The 18414-nt window shown below is 34.8% G+C and overlaps 3 protein-coding genes across 7 annotated transcripts; all 3 read left to right on the top strand.

The window, feature by feature from the left end:
- Window positions 1–4459: 4459 nt before the first annotated feature.
- Window positions 4460–6311, top strand: LOC109706212 (zinc finger protein 6-like). 3 transcript variants are annotated; one of them, XM_020227018.1, is made up of 3 exons: window positions 4460–4493; window positions 4662–4759; window positions 5453–6311. In XM_020227018.1, exon 3 carries the CDS (start codon window positions 5471–5473, stop codon window positions 6113–6115), a length of 645 nt encoding a protein of 214 aa, XP_020082607.1. In that variant the 5' UTR covers window positions 4460–4493; window positions 4662–4759; window positions 5453–5470; the 3' UTR covers window positions 6116–6311. The 3 variants fall into 3 exon arrangements, with proteins under 3 accessions (XP_020082607.1, XP_020082604.1, XP_020082605.1); XM_020227015.1 differs by having other exon boundaries at window positions 4655–4759; XM_020227016.1 differs by lacking the exon at window positions 4460–4493 and adding an exon at window positions 4520–4587.
- A 982-nt stretch (window positions 6312–7293) lies between these two features.
- Window positions 7294–12882, top strand: LOC109706207 (protein NLRC3-like). The gene is made up of 17 exons (XM_020227009.1): window positions 7294–7630; window positions 8294–8474; window positions 8673–8772; window positions 8929–9066; window positions 9212–9286; window positions 9386–9469; window positions 9576–9637; window positions 9774–9843; window positions 10473–10548; window positions 10620–10750; window positions 10997–11056; window positions 11548–11622; window positions 11695–11799; window positions 11872–11967; window positions 12071–12151; window positions 12235–12336; window positions 12401–12882. The coding sequence occupies exons 1-17, from the start codon at window positions 7294–7296 to the stop codon at window positions 12467–12469; spliced, it is 1842 nt and encodes a 613-aa protein (XP_020082598.1). The 3' UTR covers window positions 12470–12882.
- On the top strand, window positions 12829–16464 carry LOC109706210 (UMP-CMP kinase 3-like). Of its 3 annotated transcripts, none has more exons than XM_020227013.1 (8): window positions 12829–12950; window positions 13733–13820; window positions 14236–14284; window positions 15059–15185; window positions 15303–15459; window positions 15580–15660; window positions 15760–15867; window positions 16055–16464. In XM_020227013.1, the coding sequence occupies exons 2-8, from the start codon at window positions 13764–13766 to the stop codon at window positions 16157–16159; spliced, it is 684 nt and encodes a 227-aa protein (XP_020082602.1). In that variant the 5' UTR covers window positions 12829–12950; window positions 13733–13763; the 3' UTR covers window positions 16160–16464. The 3 variants fall into 3 exon arrangements, with proteins under 3 accessions (XP_020082602.1, XP_020082603.1, XP_020082601.1); XM_020227014.1 differs by lacking the exon at window positions 12829–12950 and adding an exon at window positions 13027–13573 and having other exon boundaries at window positions 15068–15185; XM_020227012.1 differs by lacking the exon at window positions 12829–12950 and adding an exon at window positions 13027–13573.
- Window positions 16465–18414: the final 1950 nt, after the last annotated feature.

Raw genomic sequence — 18414 nt, 5'->3', positions numbered from 1 at the left:
TTTTGATAAAAAAAATTATGGGATAATAGGATCAGTCGAGTTTTAGTTTTTGCTTTATATTTTTCAACACTTTGTTGTTCCACCTACGTACGTATTCATCTGCTCAACGAATAGAGTATTTTTCTCAAGAAAAAAAATATATTATCATTAGCCATTTATTATTAATACTCTATTTAATACACCATGGAACGTGACTTTGAGTCTTAATTGAATTTGTGCCGGTCAACCAGTTCGATTATTTGAAAGCACGTAAGAAAATGGTCCTTGTATTATTTTGAAAGATGCATATGAACTACCAGCATGTTATTTCATTTAGGGGTTCGACGCATCTAAATAATCATTTTACAAGAGCACAAAGCTGGTTATTTTATTATTTATCGTATAATCTTTTGTTTCATTGCACCGCAAACAAAAAAATTATTAAAAAAATAATAAACGTTATTAAAGAATGGGCACTTTAATTGCGTCCAACATATTCTTTTACCATCAAAACAGACTTTCTCTAACACCACAATCCCCAAGTGAGAAAAAAGCTGCTAAGCAATAAATATTCCTATCTTTTGATAATTATAGCTCTATTTTCAGTAAAATGACTTTACTAATCTCATATTCTGAAACCGACCCTTCGTCCGTTTCTGGAGCAAGTGACAAAGGACTTGGTGGTCGATACCCAAGATTACAAGTTCGAATTCTAATTGATTCACATTTCCATCTAAGTTTATTTCTAAAAATGTCAAAGTAACTATGCTTAAACACTGTATGGCTAAAATTCTTGTATATCAAATAACTAAGTTATCTACTTTTCTCAAATCAAGAACAAGTGAGTAGTGTGAAAGCATCCTTGGTCTCCATCAACACCAGCTCTGCTATTGGGCCCCAAAATGGTTGGGAAAGCAAGCTAGCAATCCAGGAAAAGTAACTTTTTGAGAAAGCTAATACCAGCATTGCTTACTGTAATAATTTCTCCCTCTGAAATTCTCTATGATTGGGTTTTTTTTTTTTTTTTGGGGTTACTTTGGCATTGGGCTTTTGATTCTTACTTTACTACTTTTCTAAAAAGAAGCTTTGTTGTCTACAAAAGAATTTTTTTTTTGTTCTTTGGTTTTATTTTAAAAATAATAAGTGCCTTACACAGATCACCAAAAGAGCAAAACCATGATCTTTGGTAGTAGGATGTAATAAACCAAATTAGAATATTTGAGGTGCATGCTTTTTGTGCTTGTGATGGTGGAATTTTTGTGAAACTAGTTAATTGAACCCAAAACCTTTTTTTGGTATCTTGAAGTGTGAAAACATACATTATCTTTGTTGTGCAAGTAACCAAGTTTTCAACATACTGCTTTTGCTGATGTTATAAACAATGGGAAGGTCATATCAGGTTTGAAAACAATGTTTCCCCACATTTTGGGCTTTTCACTCCACATGGCTCTTGTGAGAAAGATAGTGGGGCCAACTTTGCTGGAGTTCTACTTGAATTCAGCTTTTTTAATATCAAGTTTGGCTTTAAACAACCCTAGGCCCCACTGCTTAATTTGGTTTAAGTGTATCCTTAAGTATAACTTATGATCTATGACTATCGAAAACAGACCAAGAAACAGATCAATGGCACCATCATTGTAACAAATCATACAACAAATTCAACTCTCGAGAAGGGTTTGGCTCTTTCCTATTAAAGCAGATCATATGATAGTTTACCAAACTTTCACGTTATACATGGAACTATTTACCTATCTAGCTTCTTTACAAAAAAATATTCCCTATCTAGCCTCCTTTTAAAAAATATTCCCCATCTAGCCTCATCTTCAAAGATTAGAGAAAAAAAGAGAAATTAATTCCTTTAATATATATTAAGGGGTTAAGTGGGGGAAATTATCTTTTTCTCTCTCCTCTCCCATTAATTTTTATATCAAAATAATCTTGATCCCATTCGGCCTATAAATTTTATGTTTTAATGTATTAAAACCTAAAGTACGAGAAATCCAAATAGTTTTGAATCAGGACCATTATAATCAACTCCTTCCGAACCATGCATAATATTTCCATCAAAATATAAAAAGATTGGAATTGATTGATGCGCTATATAAAAATTTTCTATTTTGAAATAAATCGATATGAGATAAATTATACGCAAAAATTAGAGAGTGAGAAGGGATCTCGGGAAATAGGAGAGGAGAGAGAAAAAGATAATTTTTCCCACTTAACCCCTTAATATATATTAAAGGTATTAATTTCTCTTTTTTTCTCTAATCTTTGAAAATGAGGCTAGATGGGGAATATTTTTCAAAAGAAGGCTAGATAGGAAATATTTTTTTGTAAAGAGGCTAGATAGGTAAATAATTCTTATACATGAGTAATAAACTAAAAGAGAAAATTGTGTAACTGATACGAGAACTTTGATTTGGTTAAATCTTCAATGCTATCAACGGTAAAATGAATGAATGACAACAATAGAAAGATGAATTAGATGATTAGATTTGCAAAGGAAGGAGCTTATAAGTGCAAATCTCAAGTAACATATATATACTAGGCACTGATTGCATCCTCTTCCTTAGTAGTCGATAGCACAACAATAGGGAAAATGTGCTACATTATGAAGTACTATGTGCATAGATGCTGATAATTTTAAGTGTATGGATCGATTGTATACACCCTGCAATAAATGACCCAAGGAAAATCAACTGTTAAGTGTAAATAAATTAATGTGTTTTTTTTAATACTTATTCTGCAAAAAAAAAAAAATCATTTACACATACTTGCCCTCCAAATGAAAAGGCCCATAGCTCAAATCCCAGGCCTGGTCCACATCAAGTCATCAATACCATAAAAAGTAATAGCCAACCCAAATTAGGCCCATATGTCAAAGCTTGGGAGTCCAGGTTCGGCCCACATAAATAGCACAGAGATTCTTTACTAGGCCCAATTTTGGCCCATGTCTCAAAGCAAGGCTGGTCCACATCAATCTATCTCTTTCCCCTCTCTCTCTCCTCTGTGAAAACCCAAAAACTGGGCTAGGACCACTAAAAATATTTGAACTCTTGTTTTTTTTTTTCGCCCTCTTTTTTTGTTCATTTCATGATCCTTATTCTTTTGATTTTGCATGTAGTCTTAATTAAAATTCACGTTTTGGACCTATAAAAAATACTAGAGTCCAAGTATGTGAAAGCATAGTGTTGAGTGTAAAACAATTCCATTATACAACATGTATAATTTTTACCTCTTGCTATATCTTCAAGTAGATGCTTCTCATATGTGTATTAGTCCATGTAATATTATGCATCCATGAAATGCGCACAACTAAAATGATTAAAGATGTTGTTCTTACTTTCTTCTTTTTTTGATTAAACAGGGATATACCCTATTTGAAAAGGGGGTTGTTCTTACTTTCTCATTTACTGTTCAGGAGAGTACTTGCCCTACTGTTATTCTCAATCTTCTTTATTCTTTATATTCCTGTTAGGATTAGGTAAGCCAACAGATTGAGGTTCTGCAACCCCCCCCCCCCCCAACAACCCAAAAAATATCATGTCATTGTCATATCCTAATGAACTGATCATATTCTTTTATTTATTTATTTTTTCTGATGATTGTAACGAGAGAGAATCTGATTTGGTTAGACAGAGTGTGGACAGGTCATAAGAATTAGTTTTGTTATTGATGTTTACTGATTGTACGCGACAATATCTTTACCCAGACACAATAATCACATTCATGTTTAAATACTTTGAATTGCGCTTCCCATTTGGTAGGATACCAGGGACAGAGAATCAATCCTTAATGAAATCAATGTCTCTTTGCGGATCATCGGAAAGTCTCCAGTAAAGTACCTACAATATATACAGTTAGCTCCCATACAACGTACTTTTGCGTAGACAAACAAAATTCTGATTCCTTGACTTGTATACATTTGAAAGTTCGAACTTTTCTTACAGAAAATATCTGGGATATTTGTAAGTACAGTGTTAGCCGGAAAAAAAACAAAAAAAAGCACCACTAGTCTAATTCTGTATACTAAATATTTTGAAGTGGTGGGTTGATTGCAGACACTCTTCGAGTTGAGGAAAATCAATCGAATCTCCGAAGTGCCCACCATTACGGTTTCTCGCTCTTTTAATTTTGATTACTTGCTTGCTAAGTGAGGAGTATTCATTAAAAAAAGGAGGAAAAGGAAAAGAGCAAATGGTTTGGTGGAGTTCATGAAAGATAGCAGGATGGGTTAAAGTAAGAAATGTGCTGGGCCAGAGTTGATGGCACTGAGAGCTATTGGTGCATGGTGTATCCACCTTGCCCACAAAATCTACATTAAAAAAGGTGAGAGATCTTGTATGAGACAGTGGAACAAAAAAAATATCTCCAATTCTTTTTTACAAAGTTCTCTCCTAAAGCTAAAATTGGGCCCAGTAATACATCTGCGCATTATAAATTCCTTTGCTTGTTTAACTCTAATGATAGAGTTTGATGACTGAAACTCTTCTTTCATCCCATATATACTTTTGGTATTTTATAAGATATGCTCTGATTCAAATCTTCTATATATATATATTTTTACCTGATTACATCTCCAGTCACTACTTTTATTCTTTGGTCTTGGTTAGTTAGGTTGTGTTTCTGTACACTTCATTAATTATTGTTTTGATTCGTCAATTATTAACTATAGTTTGCAGCTATACTGGGGTCAGGAACTCGGGATGATGCATGTGTTAGGAACAATGGGTGAAGGAATATCAAATGTACCAGTGCCATGTTACTTCAAAATTTAAATGTTTGTGACTTTTCCCTGCTGCTCTTTGTTGGTACAGAATCTAAGATATTTGAGTGCTTAAGCTGTTAGATGGTATTGAAAATTTCTATTTTTATACACATCATATCTTTTTTATTCTGCTGCTACCTCTTTGTCAATGTTTCGACATTTATAAATAAGTAAATGGAAGATGAGCCTTGCGGGTTTTGAACACAGGACTACATAATCGGACACGTACCGACGCGAAATCACCATGTTCTACAAAATTGTACGTCGATGGAGAATAAACAACCAACCTGAGTTTTATGATTCATGTAGCAGGAGATTTGGAGACCTGAAGAGATGCATATCCCCTTTTCTCTTCTTTTAATATTGTAGCTATCCTTTATTATGCTATCCTAGTTGCACAGTGTTGTTATCAATCCTAATTTATCTAAAGCATTTCAATTGTCTTGTTTGTTTATTGGAAAGTAAGGTGCATCCTTAAGTTGCCGGAAATCGCTTTCAATGTAAAGTAGTAGTAATCTTATGTAGCTGTTGGCCATTTTAAGCATCCATAGGCTCCACTTTAATACTTTTGTAATTGAAACATACAATCTTGTCATATTATAATTTTAGTAGCCGCGGGGCCCATTAGCTCTATTGATGATGCTTGTATTTGACCCTGATCTTTCCTGTTTAAGGATTGTTAACTAAATCTCATATATGCTGCAGCATCTGAATGCAGTATAAATGGCTATTGGATCCCTCAACTTATTGGACTCAACTCAAGAGAGAGAGAGAGAGAAACATCTCATTATCCCCCACATTGGAGGAATCCACAAACCACACATATCCTCGCGCAACATGGAGGAGAAGAAGCTCCGGTTGTTCGGCTTCGAGCTCGATCCCTCGGCTGCGCCGAGAAGCCAGAGCGATAAGCGGAGCACGGAAAAGTCGTTAACCGATCGCGCCGAAGAAAAGAAGTATGGGTGCCAGTTCTGTCTGAAGGAGTTTGCGAATTCGCAAGCCCTGGGGGGCCATCAGAATGCTCACAAGAAGGAGAGGATGAAGAAAAAGAGACTGGAGGTTCAGGCGCGAAAAGCTGGCATGAATTATTATCTCCAGCCTCTTATAAGAAGCCACAGTTCTGAGTGCAACATCTCCATCCCTTGGTTGTATGATCTGTCGCGATCCGGCCCCGAGTTTGTTCTGTTTGAAGAATCTCAGGGCAGCTTCAAAGCCTGTGATCAGAACATGTATTATGTGGGTGGCTTCTTTGCTGCCAAACCGGCTTCTTTTAAAAGCAGCTTCTGCAAGCAGCCGGCTGTCGCCAAGCCGTCGTCGCCGTCGCCGAAGAGTAATTGCAAACTTTTGGATCTTCACTTAGGCTTGTAGTTAATTTTTATTGGAACTTAGGTAGGGATTTGCCTTGAATTGTTGTATCTTGTTAGCAATTCTGAAGATCATGCAGAATATTTGTGTAATGGAGAGCATGCGTGACTTGTACCATGCTATTGTGTAATAGAATTATTGTTATATGCTGGATTTTAGCAGTTTAGATTTCAAAAGAAATCGGAAAAATTTTAGATGAAAAGTGTAATTAATTTGTAGATTATGAAATGAAAAGAGATTACATTATAACTGATATCAGTTCTCTTTGCACTACCCATTATTATTATTAGTATTAAACAAACAATTATATATACCATATGGTGGTTGAAAAAAAAAAATTGGCATAATATCTAACCCACCTCGAGCATTAGAGATTGTGCTTTCAAATATAAAAAGGATTTGTGCCATCGATTTTTTGGATATAAAAAACGGTCTGCGTACTTGAAGGGGTTCGGCGTAACTGCAGAGCATTAAATTAAAATAAAAAAGGAAAAGAAAACAAAGCATAGGTACTTTTCTATTGCCCACCACTTCAATTTTGTACTAAGCCAAAATGAATATATAAAGTTTTGGCTAAATTGCACTGTAATAATAGGTCCGGAACTTTAAGTTATACTCGTTTCTAAGATGAGCTATTTAGATTAGTATAATTATGTCCTCCAGTATAATTTAGTCGGCTACATGATTATATATTTGAGTTAAAAATTATAATAAATTAAAATTTGAGAACAAAAGTGTCACGCGATGACCAACTTAGATTGAGGGCTAAAAGAGTAATTCAGCCCATTTTCATTTATTAATTTTGAGCCCGTTTGCCGGCCGGGTCGGGCGAGATGGGTTGGTGTTCGCTCTGCTACGACTCATGGAGAGGACCAACTAGGATCCATCGATTAGGCTCGGCCCAAAAGCCATACCTTTCTAATTAGGCCCGGATCCGGCCCATTATGACCGCCGACTATGAGGCTTTTAGGCCCTGGCCCTTCATTCCATACGAGATATGGGCCCCGGCCTATTAGCTTACTCCTTAAACAGTTAAACCTAATCGAAAGTTGGAGAACACTCTCTCCGTTCTTCTCATCTCCCACTCCGATTTGTGCGGGGGACTCTAAATCGATGTTCGGGAACCTTCCCACTCCTCTGTATCCATTTCGCGCGCTCGAGATAACGCTGCTTCTCCTCTAATGGAGCCCTCCACCCTCCTCTCCTGCTCCCATCGTCCCCTCTCTCCGCTCGGCGCCTCCTCGTCCTCTGTCCTCGTCCTCGTCATCTCCCTTCACAGCATCAATCACCCATCAACAGCCGTGGGATACTCTTCCCTTCCTCTTTCCGCTCATCGTCGTCTTCTTCGAGGAGGGGAGGGGGAGGGGGAGGGGGAGGGAGCGCTTCGTCTCGTTCGTGCGAGGGCCGCGGCGGGGGTGCTCGACGGAGGCCGAGCGAAAAAAGCCCGCGGCGGCGGCGGCGGCGGCGGAGGGGGAGGGGGTGGGGCGAGAGAGTGTACCTGGCAATCTCAGGCGCAGAGTAAATCACGGCGATCCCCGTGAAGGAAGATCGCATCGGTTGTCCCACACGCGGAGCATTTTCTCCGCTATCACCTTTGAGTAAGATACTACCCAATTCCACTTCCTGTTTTCAATAACGGTTTGGATACTGGCTATTATCGATCATAAAGGCAATTGCTTACTCAGATCATAATTGTATTATTTTATTTATGCATTGCTGTAACGATTTTCCTTATCTTCGTAAAAACTCGGGTTGTGTATGGAGAAATGAAAGATATTAGCATCTTTCTCTTTATTAAAGCGAGCATTGCGCATCAGAAAAGTTCGTGATCTTGGGAACTAACAAGTTTGGATATGTTATATTAATGAGTGGGCATTATACAAGTATTGTAGAGTTATCTATTATCTGTTAAGTACAATATTACTTTCATGGCCAACATGCCATGATCCAGATAGCAAAATATACATATAAAACTTGAATATTATGTGCTTATGTTGGAGTTAAGAAGAAAATACAGACATTCTTTTGTAGAGTGAAGCACCGGCCTTAACAAAGGCAATATTAAGTCATCGAACTCTTTTCTTGTATGTGTAATGTGAAGCTTATGTTACGAACGGTCTCATACTTGCATATTGTTGATGCTATTAGTAATCTGGATAAGTTACTAATTTGCGTTTTCAGAGGACAGTCCTGTGGAAAGTGTCGAGAAAAGTCCTTGTGCAAAACCGAAGAAATTCAACTTTCCTGGAGAAAACAAATCCTTCGGTCAACTGATTCAAATGGTCCTGTCGCCGCTGGGTCTGATTTGCTATCAGGGTTCTAATTTGAAGATTGAAAGAGAGTCAAAACAGAAGCTGAATGAGTTTGCCAAAGAACTAAGTGTCATTTAGAAGTGGTTGACATGTCAGGGAGTACTTTACCAGCTGTGAAAGTTCAAGTACGATTGTAGTGTTTCCTATGTTCTATTGATTCTCTCAAATAGCGTTGCATTGCTGGCGAAAGAACAGCCTATTGCCTTATCATTGTCATCATCACCATGAATCTCTTAATTTTACGACAGAAATATTTGTTTACATTGTCTTTCTTTTTCTTTTCTGCTAGGTCGTAACTTTGGGGACGATGGCCTATTCTTTCTTGCCGAAAGTCTTGGTTACAATCAGGTCAGTGCTAATGTTGAATGTAAAGTATTAATTCTGTATGTAATGGGGTGCTTCAATAAACTTCCTGCCTGTATGAATGATCTGAAACTATGATTTAATTGCTACGAATGGCATGTCCATTAATAACTTATTCAATACAATTATTTTTCATTTCAGAGTGCGGAGGAAGTGGACTTCTCTGGCAATAGCATAACAGCAGCTGGATTAAAAGCTTTTGATGGTATTCTTCAAATAAATACCACTCTTAAATCTCTCAACCTTTCTGGCAATGCCATTGGCGATGAGGGAGCCAAGGTTGCTTCTAAAATTTCTATTCTCTCTTTCTTTAGTTCGTTCCTCTCTTTCTGTACGTGCAGAGGCTATTTTCACTTTGTTTTCTTATTTTTTACGTCATAAATCCAGATCCATGTACTGAGATTAACATTTATCACATTCTCAGTGCCTTTCAGATATTTTGGCGGGAAATGCAGGTCTTCAAAAACTCCAGCTGAACAGTACTGGTATTGGGGATGAGGTTAGTTTTCTACTTAACCAGTAATAACCATCTAATTTGATTAATGTCGCCTGATGAAGATATACTCCTGATTTTTTTTTTTTCCTTCTTTAAATGCAGGGAGCAAAGGCCATTGCAGAGATGCTGAAAAAGAATTCTACTTTGCGTGTTTTGGAACTTAACAACAACATGATTGAATATAGCGTATGCTAGTCTGTTGCTCATTGTTTTAAGTATTCTTCATCAGGTCAAGATTAGTAATGCAAATGTACTTGTTTTTAATCCTTTCATCTTTCTGGCACTGTAATAGGGCTTTGCAAGTCTTGCTGGAGCACTTCTTGAGAACAATACAATTCGGTCAATACATCTCAAGTTAGTTCTGCTGAGCTGCCAATATTGTTTTTAACTTTCTTCATATGATTTTTATGCTTTGTAGTATTTCATTTGTTTCATAATTTTTTATGCTACAAGAATGATGTTTTATCTATTTTATTTGAATTTTATCTAGTGGGAACTATGGTGGAGCTCTAGGTGCAGCAAGTTTAGCAAAGGGAATTGAAGGAAACAAGTCTCTAAGGGTATCTTTTTTTTACTTTTATCTATATAACCTAGTCTAACTCTGTAGTACTACTATGACAGGTTCATCTTATTTTGGTAGTTGACTAATGGCGAGCATTGATTTTCATGTACCTCATTTATGTATATCTGATTTTGAAGGTTCTTTCAACCTTGACAATAATTTCTCTGTTTGCTCTTGCATATGCAGTTTTGTTACAAATTTGCAAGCACTCTGCTGGCGATTTTTTTAAGTATTTTATTTGAAGAACCTCAAACTTATAGTCACAATATGACATATCGGTGCAGCTCTTTTATTCATGCTCATATGTTATTACCTGAATATTATAATTTTTTCTACTCCAAATGTTCATTGCCGAAAAAAGTAATCAATTTGTTGCCTTAAATAGTTTCTGAAATATGGCACTTAAAAGATAGTCTTTGTGACGGCTTATAAATTGAAATGTTTTTAGTCGTTATAGGTGCTTGTATACTTAGCTGCTAGACACATGCATGGAATATTTTTTTAAGTAGATTAGCTTGCTGATTATCTTCGAGGGAAAATGATTGATGCGAGTAGTAGAACAGCCAAATATTCATTCGTGCAACTTCCCATGAACTTGACTAAATGCTTATTTGAAATTGCTGACAGGAACTTCACTTACATGGAAATGATATTGGAAATGAGGGGGTGCGAGCGCTAATGGTGGGATTGTCTAGCCATAAAGGTATTCTTTACTGCATAACCTTTTATACGTACCTCTTAAATAATCCTAAACCTTTATGAGTTGCTTTACAGGGAAAGTAACACTTATAGATCTTGGCAACAATGAGATTGGCTCAAAAGGTGCTTTCCATGTTGCTGAGTATATTAAGAAAACAAAGTCCTTGCTGTGGTTGAATCTTTACATGAATGACATAGGTGATGAGGTAGGTTTAGTCTGTTAATTGGTTGCCACCTTGAACTTCGTACAATACTATTTGTATAATCTCCTGTTGGTGATTTTAAGTTAGTTTTCTCTGCAATAGCCAATATTGGAACATGCTTGCATTGGTGTATTATTTGCTTCCGGTGTATGCTGTTCTGTTTGCATTTGGTGTTATGTGTAAAGATGCCTTTCTGGCTGTCATGTTTGGCCTAATTGACTGATATGTTTTTATGTACAACTTTGTCAGGGAGCTGAAAAGATTGCAGATGCTTTAAAGCAGAACCGAACTATAACTACCATAGATTTGGTGAGAACTTTTCGTATCTTGCTTTCTTTATACCATTGTAGTGTTGTGATAGGAAGTTTACTTATACTATTACGATACTGTTACCATGTGTTACTGCTTTTTACAAGGCATATTGCATTAGCTATTTGTGGACTTTATATCAGCGGTATTCTTTGTTTTTTGTTTGTTTCCATTCTTGCATATGTTTTCTTGACTCTGAGGCATCTTGTAGTAGGCGTCATTTCAGTGTTATTGTGTTGATGAGATGATTTTATGAACTAGAGGTATTCCAATCATGTGACTGTTATGTTCTCTTCGAATCTGTCATTTATAAACTTCATGTGTATCCATGTTTTGCCCTTGTTTTGGTAAAATTTCTCTTATAAGTAATAGGTGCAGTGTTGGATAAATTAAACAGGATATAGTTATATAATAAATTAAACTAATAATCACTCTTTTTTGCGTAAAAGCTACTCCAGCTGTCTCCTTCTCTAAGTTAAACACATTTTCAGGGTGGTAATAATATTCATTCAAGTGGCGCAAGTGCAATAGCCAGGGTTTTAAAGGACAATTCTGTCCTGAGCACAGTGAGTCATATGCACCACTTGGTTATTTCTGTGTATTAGTTATGGCTAGGGCTTATGGATTCAGTTTCCCAGTTGGAGTTAGGGTACAATCCCATAGGACCTGACGGGGCAAAGGCTTTATGCGAAGTTCTCAAGTTCCATGGGAAAGTAGAGATACTAAAGCTTGGCTGGTGTCAGGTAATTCATAATTTCAAAATGATGTCAATGCAAGTAATTTTTTTTCAAAGCTGGTCGGTGTTGGTCCTTCAGATAGGAGCAAAGGGTGCAGAGTACATTGCAGATTGTTTGAAGTACAATACGACGTTGCAGACTTTGGACCTACGAGCAAATGGACTTGGAGATGATGTATGGAACAGTATTTCTTCTGTAGTTAGAAATTTAATTAGCACTCTCTTTTTTAAAAAATTGCAATGCAATATTGCTTTTTTTTTTTCCCACCTTTTTGTAGGGTGCAGTATGCTTGGCAAGCAGCTTAAAGATAGTTAATGAAGCTTTGACATCACTCGATTTGGGCTTTAATGAGATAAGAGTATGTCAAGTTATAGATTTTCTTTAAAGAAAAGGAAAATTTCCTTGATTATTATCAATGTTGCTATGCCTTTATGTTAATAGGATAGGGGAGCATTTGCTCTCGCACAAGCACTTAAGGCGAATGAAGATATCGCTGTCACATCCTTAAACCTTACAAGCAATTTCCTTACCAAATACGGACAGGTTAGTCTTATTATACACCTCCAGTTTTGCACCATTATGGAATTCATGGTTACATTTCATGCAGGTTGCCTTAACTGAGGCTCGTGACTTCGTATACGAGATGAATGAAAAGGAGATCAACATATACTTTTAGCTGCCTCTGACTTGCCCCTCTCTCTCTGTCTTTACCCTGCCTTGTGGTAAATGCTCGAAAATATACTGGCCGTGCTGAGCAAGTTGTAATGTTGTTTTGTGCGATGCAAAAGGGGATCTGATCAAACTCGGTTTTTTGTTCGGAGAGGAAAATGTTTCATCAGCGAGAGCATATAGCATGCACAGCTGCTTCAAGTTTTGGTTTTTTTTTTTTTATTTTTTGTGTTTGGGTGAGTCGATGTTAGCATTTCCTTTTTGACATATAATTTTCCAACTTTTTGGATTATTCTTAGAAATAGCTTTTTTTCTTTTCAGAGACTAGAATTTCAAATTTGTTATGAAGAGCACTACGGACAATCTTGCTGTAAGAGATTTAAAGTGTTAAAATTCCAGTTTATTGAATCGTCTGAGAAATTATAGCTTGTGTTCTACAATTCGAACTGCTTTACTCCCAACCACGTCATAGTAGAGAATTATCTGGTGTAAGTCGTTGGATTCTCTTTCTTTTTTGTTTGATTGTCTCGTTTTACTTTTTTGTTTTTAATTTTTTTTGGATTTTGCATGCTTTAGTTATGAATGCTTATTTATATTTTGGAGTCTGGAGAAATGTTAATCTTATATTTTACCTCCTGCGATATTATGGAAGCATATTTTTGGTCGTTTGAAGCTTTTGAGGTTATTCCTAGAGCTAGATGCTATAAAGATGAGTTGTAGGTTTTACGAGTTTAATGTAATCTTGATAAAATTTCTACGAATTCTTTCTTATAATTTTCTCAGTTATCCAATCCTTCAAATTTTTTAGGATTCCTCTGTTTGTTAACTTACGGATGCTAAGGGGTTCTTGAAGCACATGGCAATCTCCCCTCGTTTTATTCTCCCTGTCAAATTTTGATTTCTAAAAAAATTATAAAAAGGTATTGAGTCGGTTCACACGGGCTTCGGAGGTGCACCAGGTGCACGCAATCTCTTTAACCAAAAAGCTACACGCCGGAATGCGCATGCGCGGGTGATTAAATGAATTATCGATCGCGTTGCATACCCGCTTTACCGCAATAGCAAAATTCTGCGCTCGAGCGCATCCCCAATCCCTACGCCCTAACCCTAGGTTTTCGTCCAATAATCTCTCTCTCTGTCTCTTCTCCGTAACCACTATCGCAATTCATTTACTCCGTTGCATTGCATCAACACTCGAGATTTTGCTCAATATTTATGTGCACTGATATATTTGCATTACTTCAAAAGCATTCATCTCTATTTTTGGCAGATTTTTAGAGAAAGCGACAGGATTGATCACCATGGGAATCATCGATTGTGATAACGCTTCGATATCATGTACTCTGAATTTGAATGAGGTTAGTCGATCTCTTCCGCGTGTTACTTTAGTTGAAATTAGCATGTTTGTGCAACAAGAATCATATTAATATTTCAGTTAATCTTATTAAATATGTACTACATTAATCATAAACAATGCAACTGATATAAGTTGTCCGGTATTTGTCCGGTATTTTATCTCTTATATTAGCATAGATGTAATTAAAGGAACAAATAACATGCATACTCCCCTGTTTTTAACCCAAATGAGTTTAATCGTTGTTATGTTTTCACTGTGACACCGAAAAAGCTATCGGTGATCATTCTCTTAGCTTAATTATCTTATGAATAGCCAGAGAGGGTCATTTAGAGTTAAAATTATGCTGTATCATATTAACGTGCGACTTTGATATGCGCCTTTTTTTTCTTTTTTTTTTTTGAATTTCTGATTGGCAGGATGCAAGTGAAGGCACCTCAAATGGAGTCTTTTGTATATTCGTTTTAGGTGAGCAGCTTATTTAGTTTAGTTTTTGCCCTGCTACAATTTTGCAAACTTAATTAGCTTTCAGCATCTTAATTATCACCATAGATGATATCTTCTGTTGTTTATATAGTTTTTGCACGTTAGAATTTTCTTTATGTAATCTTCACGATGAGAACTGTTGATTTTTTTTTTTTGCTTTTCGAGATTACAGTTTAATTATATATTATGTTACTCAGAAAAACACATGAAAGAAACCGCAGGTGTTAAATTAGTTTTTAAGGTGAATTCCCCTTATTGATCGATCGGCTTTCATATGGATTGCAATACCATATTTGTTTCTTATTTGTTATTATATTTTCTGCTTACAATCAAAGCCGGAAATTGGATCTTGCGTAAGTGTAATTACTTTTACATACATCTTTCCTATCACAAAATTTCCTTAGGATCTTTCAGTACTAATCCAACAAATGTTTGGAGGTCAGTGTAGAAAAAAATGAACTGTTCCCTTAGGAGGAAAGTAATATTCAAGAATGAAGAGAAGGAATGTTTCACTTCTTATGTCAAATTTTGATTGGTATGAGAACAAACTCAGTTACTTAAAAAGTCGAGATCTACCAAAGTTCACTCATCTTACTCATTCTTCCATCACCAGTTTGAAAGAATTACGTTTTAAGTAATTTTGATATCTCTATATTTCTATATGTGATGGTAGCCAAATCAATCTTCTTATCTTCAGTGTAGTTCTCAATTCTATCAGTCTTTCCAATTTCCTGTATGCTTTGATCCTTAAAATAGTCTTTTCAGGTGGTCCTGGAAGCGGCAAGGGCACCCAATGCCCCAAGATTGTCGAACATTTCGGGTTTACTCATCTCTGTGCTGGTGATCTACTTCAAGCGGAAGTCGAGTCTGGATCTGAAAATGGGTCTGCTTCATCAGAACTGTTCTTTCCTAGCCGGCCATAACTCGAGCACTATAATTTAATTTAACCCAGTTTCTTTATTCCGCAAATTTCACTATTATTTTCATTTTGATGTTTCAGAAAAATGATTGAACAATTTAAGAAGGAAGGTAAAATTGTGTCCTCTGAGGTAACCGTTAAGCTTCTGCAGAATGCCATGCAGAAGAGCACAACCAAAAAATTCGTCATTGACGGCTTTCCACGCAACGAAGAAAATCGTGCTGCATTTGAGAATATTGTAGGGTCAAGAGTATTACTGCTTAATTTCTCTGCCGTTGCTTACGATAACTTATCGTAGTAAAAGTTTACTTGATCCTTCTACCATTCCAACATTATCATGCCTGGGACCATTTTGCAGGTTAAGATCCAGCCAGACTTTGTACTGTTTTTTGATTGTTCGCAAGAGGAATTGATACGGCGCCTTTTGAATAGAAACCAGGTTAGTACCTTTTCTTTCTCACCTTCTTGATTCTTACATTTACATTCAATGCTTTGATTTCTCTGAACTATTGCTTGATATGATTGTGTTGCTTCATAGGGAAGAGTTGATGATAATATTGAAACCATATCAAAGCGACTTAGAGTTTATTTTGACTCCACCTTACCAGTAATTGATTATTACAGTTCAAGAGGAAAAGTTCACAAGGTAAGTAAGCTGTGACCATAGATTATTCCAACACTTCTTTGAGTTTTTCTTCTTTTTTTTTTTTCCCTTGTACATGTTTTCTCAACCATTTAGGTATTGAGTTCATTGCTTGTTAGATATTTTACTTCTGATTTTGAAATATCAAATCAAAATCTGAAAAAGATCTTCCTTGGTTTTGTTGGTTTAGATTGATGCTCAAAGGCCCGTTGAAGAAGTGTTTGATGATGTCAAGAGAGTCATCTACAAACATTATTCACAAAAACAGGGGATAAAGACCTTCACTCTGATCTAATCACTTGCGAAATTTAAGTACTCCGCATCGACCTCAATCCGATTAGTATTTTTGTTAGATGCATTTCCTTATATTTCTAAGTTTTTTTGTTCATCATTATCTAAGGATTTGAGACATTATCTTCAAATAGACCTATACAACTGTTTTTATTAGATGTGCAAACGAGGCTGATCTGGATTCCACGCCTCTGGTCCTGTTTTTTTTTTAGAATTAGGACGGATTCATAATAGATTATTATTTTTTTAATATTTTTTGTTCTCATCATTTCATTCATAATGGATGGGAACAAGCGAATTTTCGATAAATTTCTAGCAAATCGGTTTTTAACAAATCAAAACGAATGTGAGATGAATTATTATTTTTATTTTGAGCTTTTACTTACTGTTTTATTTCAAGTGAATCCGGATGAGATCTGCACCAACTCGGTTGTATTTCTATGTTTTCTGTTTTTTTTTTTTTTTTTTGGTTGGGTGGATGAATGATATTTGAGTTGACATGATATGAGGCCGCCGCTCGCAGGTGTGCCAGCTGGATTGCTCGGCAAAAGTGTTTCCGATATTTTTTTCTCATTTCCTGCGTGGCAGCTGTCTTTATTTTTTATTTTTTATTTTTTTAGAAATAGATTGTATGCTATTCGTTTCTTTTATTTCATTTAAAAATAAATTTAACTGAAAAAAAAATACACTTAGCTGGAAATGTAAATCAATTAGGATTCGAACTTGGGTTTCGGATACCAACTATCAAATCTTTTGCTGCTTGCTCTAGGGACGGTCGGTGCAGTCGTCGCATATGGACGCTATAACTTTTTTTTAAAAAAAAAGAAATTACAAAATTATATACTTTCTATTTTATTTATTAAATAAATAAGATTAACTATATAAAATGAGATCGCAATAATTTTAAGAAATAAAAAAAATAAAAAACTAAAATAAAAAACAAAACTGAAATAAAGCGAATACAAGCATAAAAAATAAAAAATTTAACAAACGCTGGTATTACTCAGCTTTACGAAAATCAGCCCCTAAATGAATTGGACAAAAATTTATTATAATAAATAATTATTATAATTATACTAAGAACTTGTTTTGCCGTAGAAAGAGTTCAACAGCATCGGTTGCTAAAAATTTTTTAATAAAGCACTAATCATTGTTGATATTATATAAAACAAACAGGTAGCTCAAAAGCTTAAAGTTTTTTTTTTAATTATTATATTTAACATTCAGCATTCTATTTTCTTTTTTTATGTTCTTCTCACCCATTTCTCGGTATAAAAAAAAAATTAAACAAAAAGTCTAAAATTTTTGACTGATATATAAATATTTTTAAAAATAAATAATTACTTAACATCTGATAGATATTTAATCTCAACATTTTTTAAAATATGCTAGTAATTTAGGGACAAAAAATTATTTTAATTTATTTTTAACTTTAATAGATATTTAATTCGAATTTAATCGAAGATGATTTAGCATTTGCGAGATTATTTTTGAATAATAAAAAAATATACCAAAGATATATATATTTAAAATAAAAAATAAAAATAATATAAAATATTTTAAAATTTTTAAAAAATATATAAATAATTATTCCTATTATATATATCATTATAAATTAGTTAAAATATAATTGGCTAAATCACAGAAATTTTTTTTATAAATATTAATTTTTTTTTACTTTTTCTTTCTAATTTTTTAAAAATCTTAATATTTCAAATTATTGCATTTAATCCTCCTCGGTAAGAATTATATTACTATTTTGTCCTTAGAGCAAGTGGTAAAGGGCTTGAGATTTGGTGCTCGAGGTTTCAAGTTCGAATCCTAGTTGATTCACATTTTAGCTAAGTTTATTTTCTAAATGAAATAAACAAAGCGGGTAGCGTGCTACCTATCTCTCTAAAAAAAAAATACTATTCTGTCTATTTTTTTATAATTTTATATCGAAAACATACTTCAAAATAATAGAAATATATTAAAAAATATTTTTTATAAAAAAAGTAAGGATAATTTTCTTCCCTCTTTATTAATGTTTTTTCCCTCCTGAAAATATTTCTAAAGTTTTAAAAAGATAAAATATAAATTTGTAAAAATAAAAAAATACAAGTATTTATAAAAAAAAATTAATTCTATAATTTAGCCAATATATTTTTTATGAATAAGTTGAAAGATGGAAAATAATATTTTTCACGTACTTTTATATATTTTCATTATAACTTCGTCCTTTTTTTTTGTTGAGAAATAATTAGCATACTATCTGTC

Source organism: Ananas comosus, unplaced genomic scaffold, assembly GCF_001540865.1.
Source record: "Ananas comosus cultivar F153 unplaced genomic scaffold, ASM154086v1, whole genome shotgun sequence".
Classification (NCBI taxonomy): Eukaryota; Viridiplantae; Streptophyta; class Magnoliopsida; order Poales; family Bromeliaceae; genus Ananas; species Ananas comosus.
Note: the sequence above shows the minus strand (reverse complement) of the source record. Positions and strands in the feature narration are given on the sequence as shown.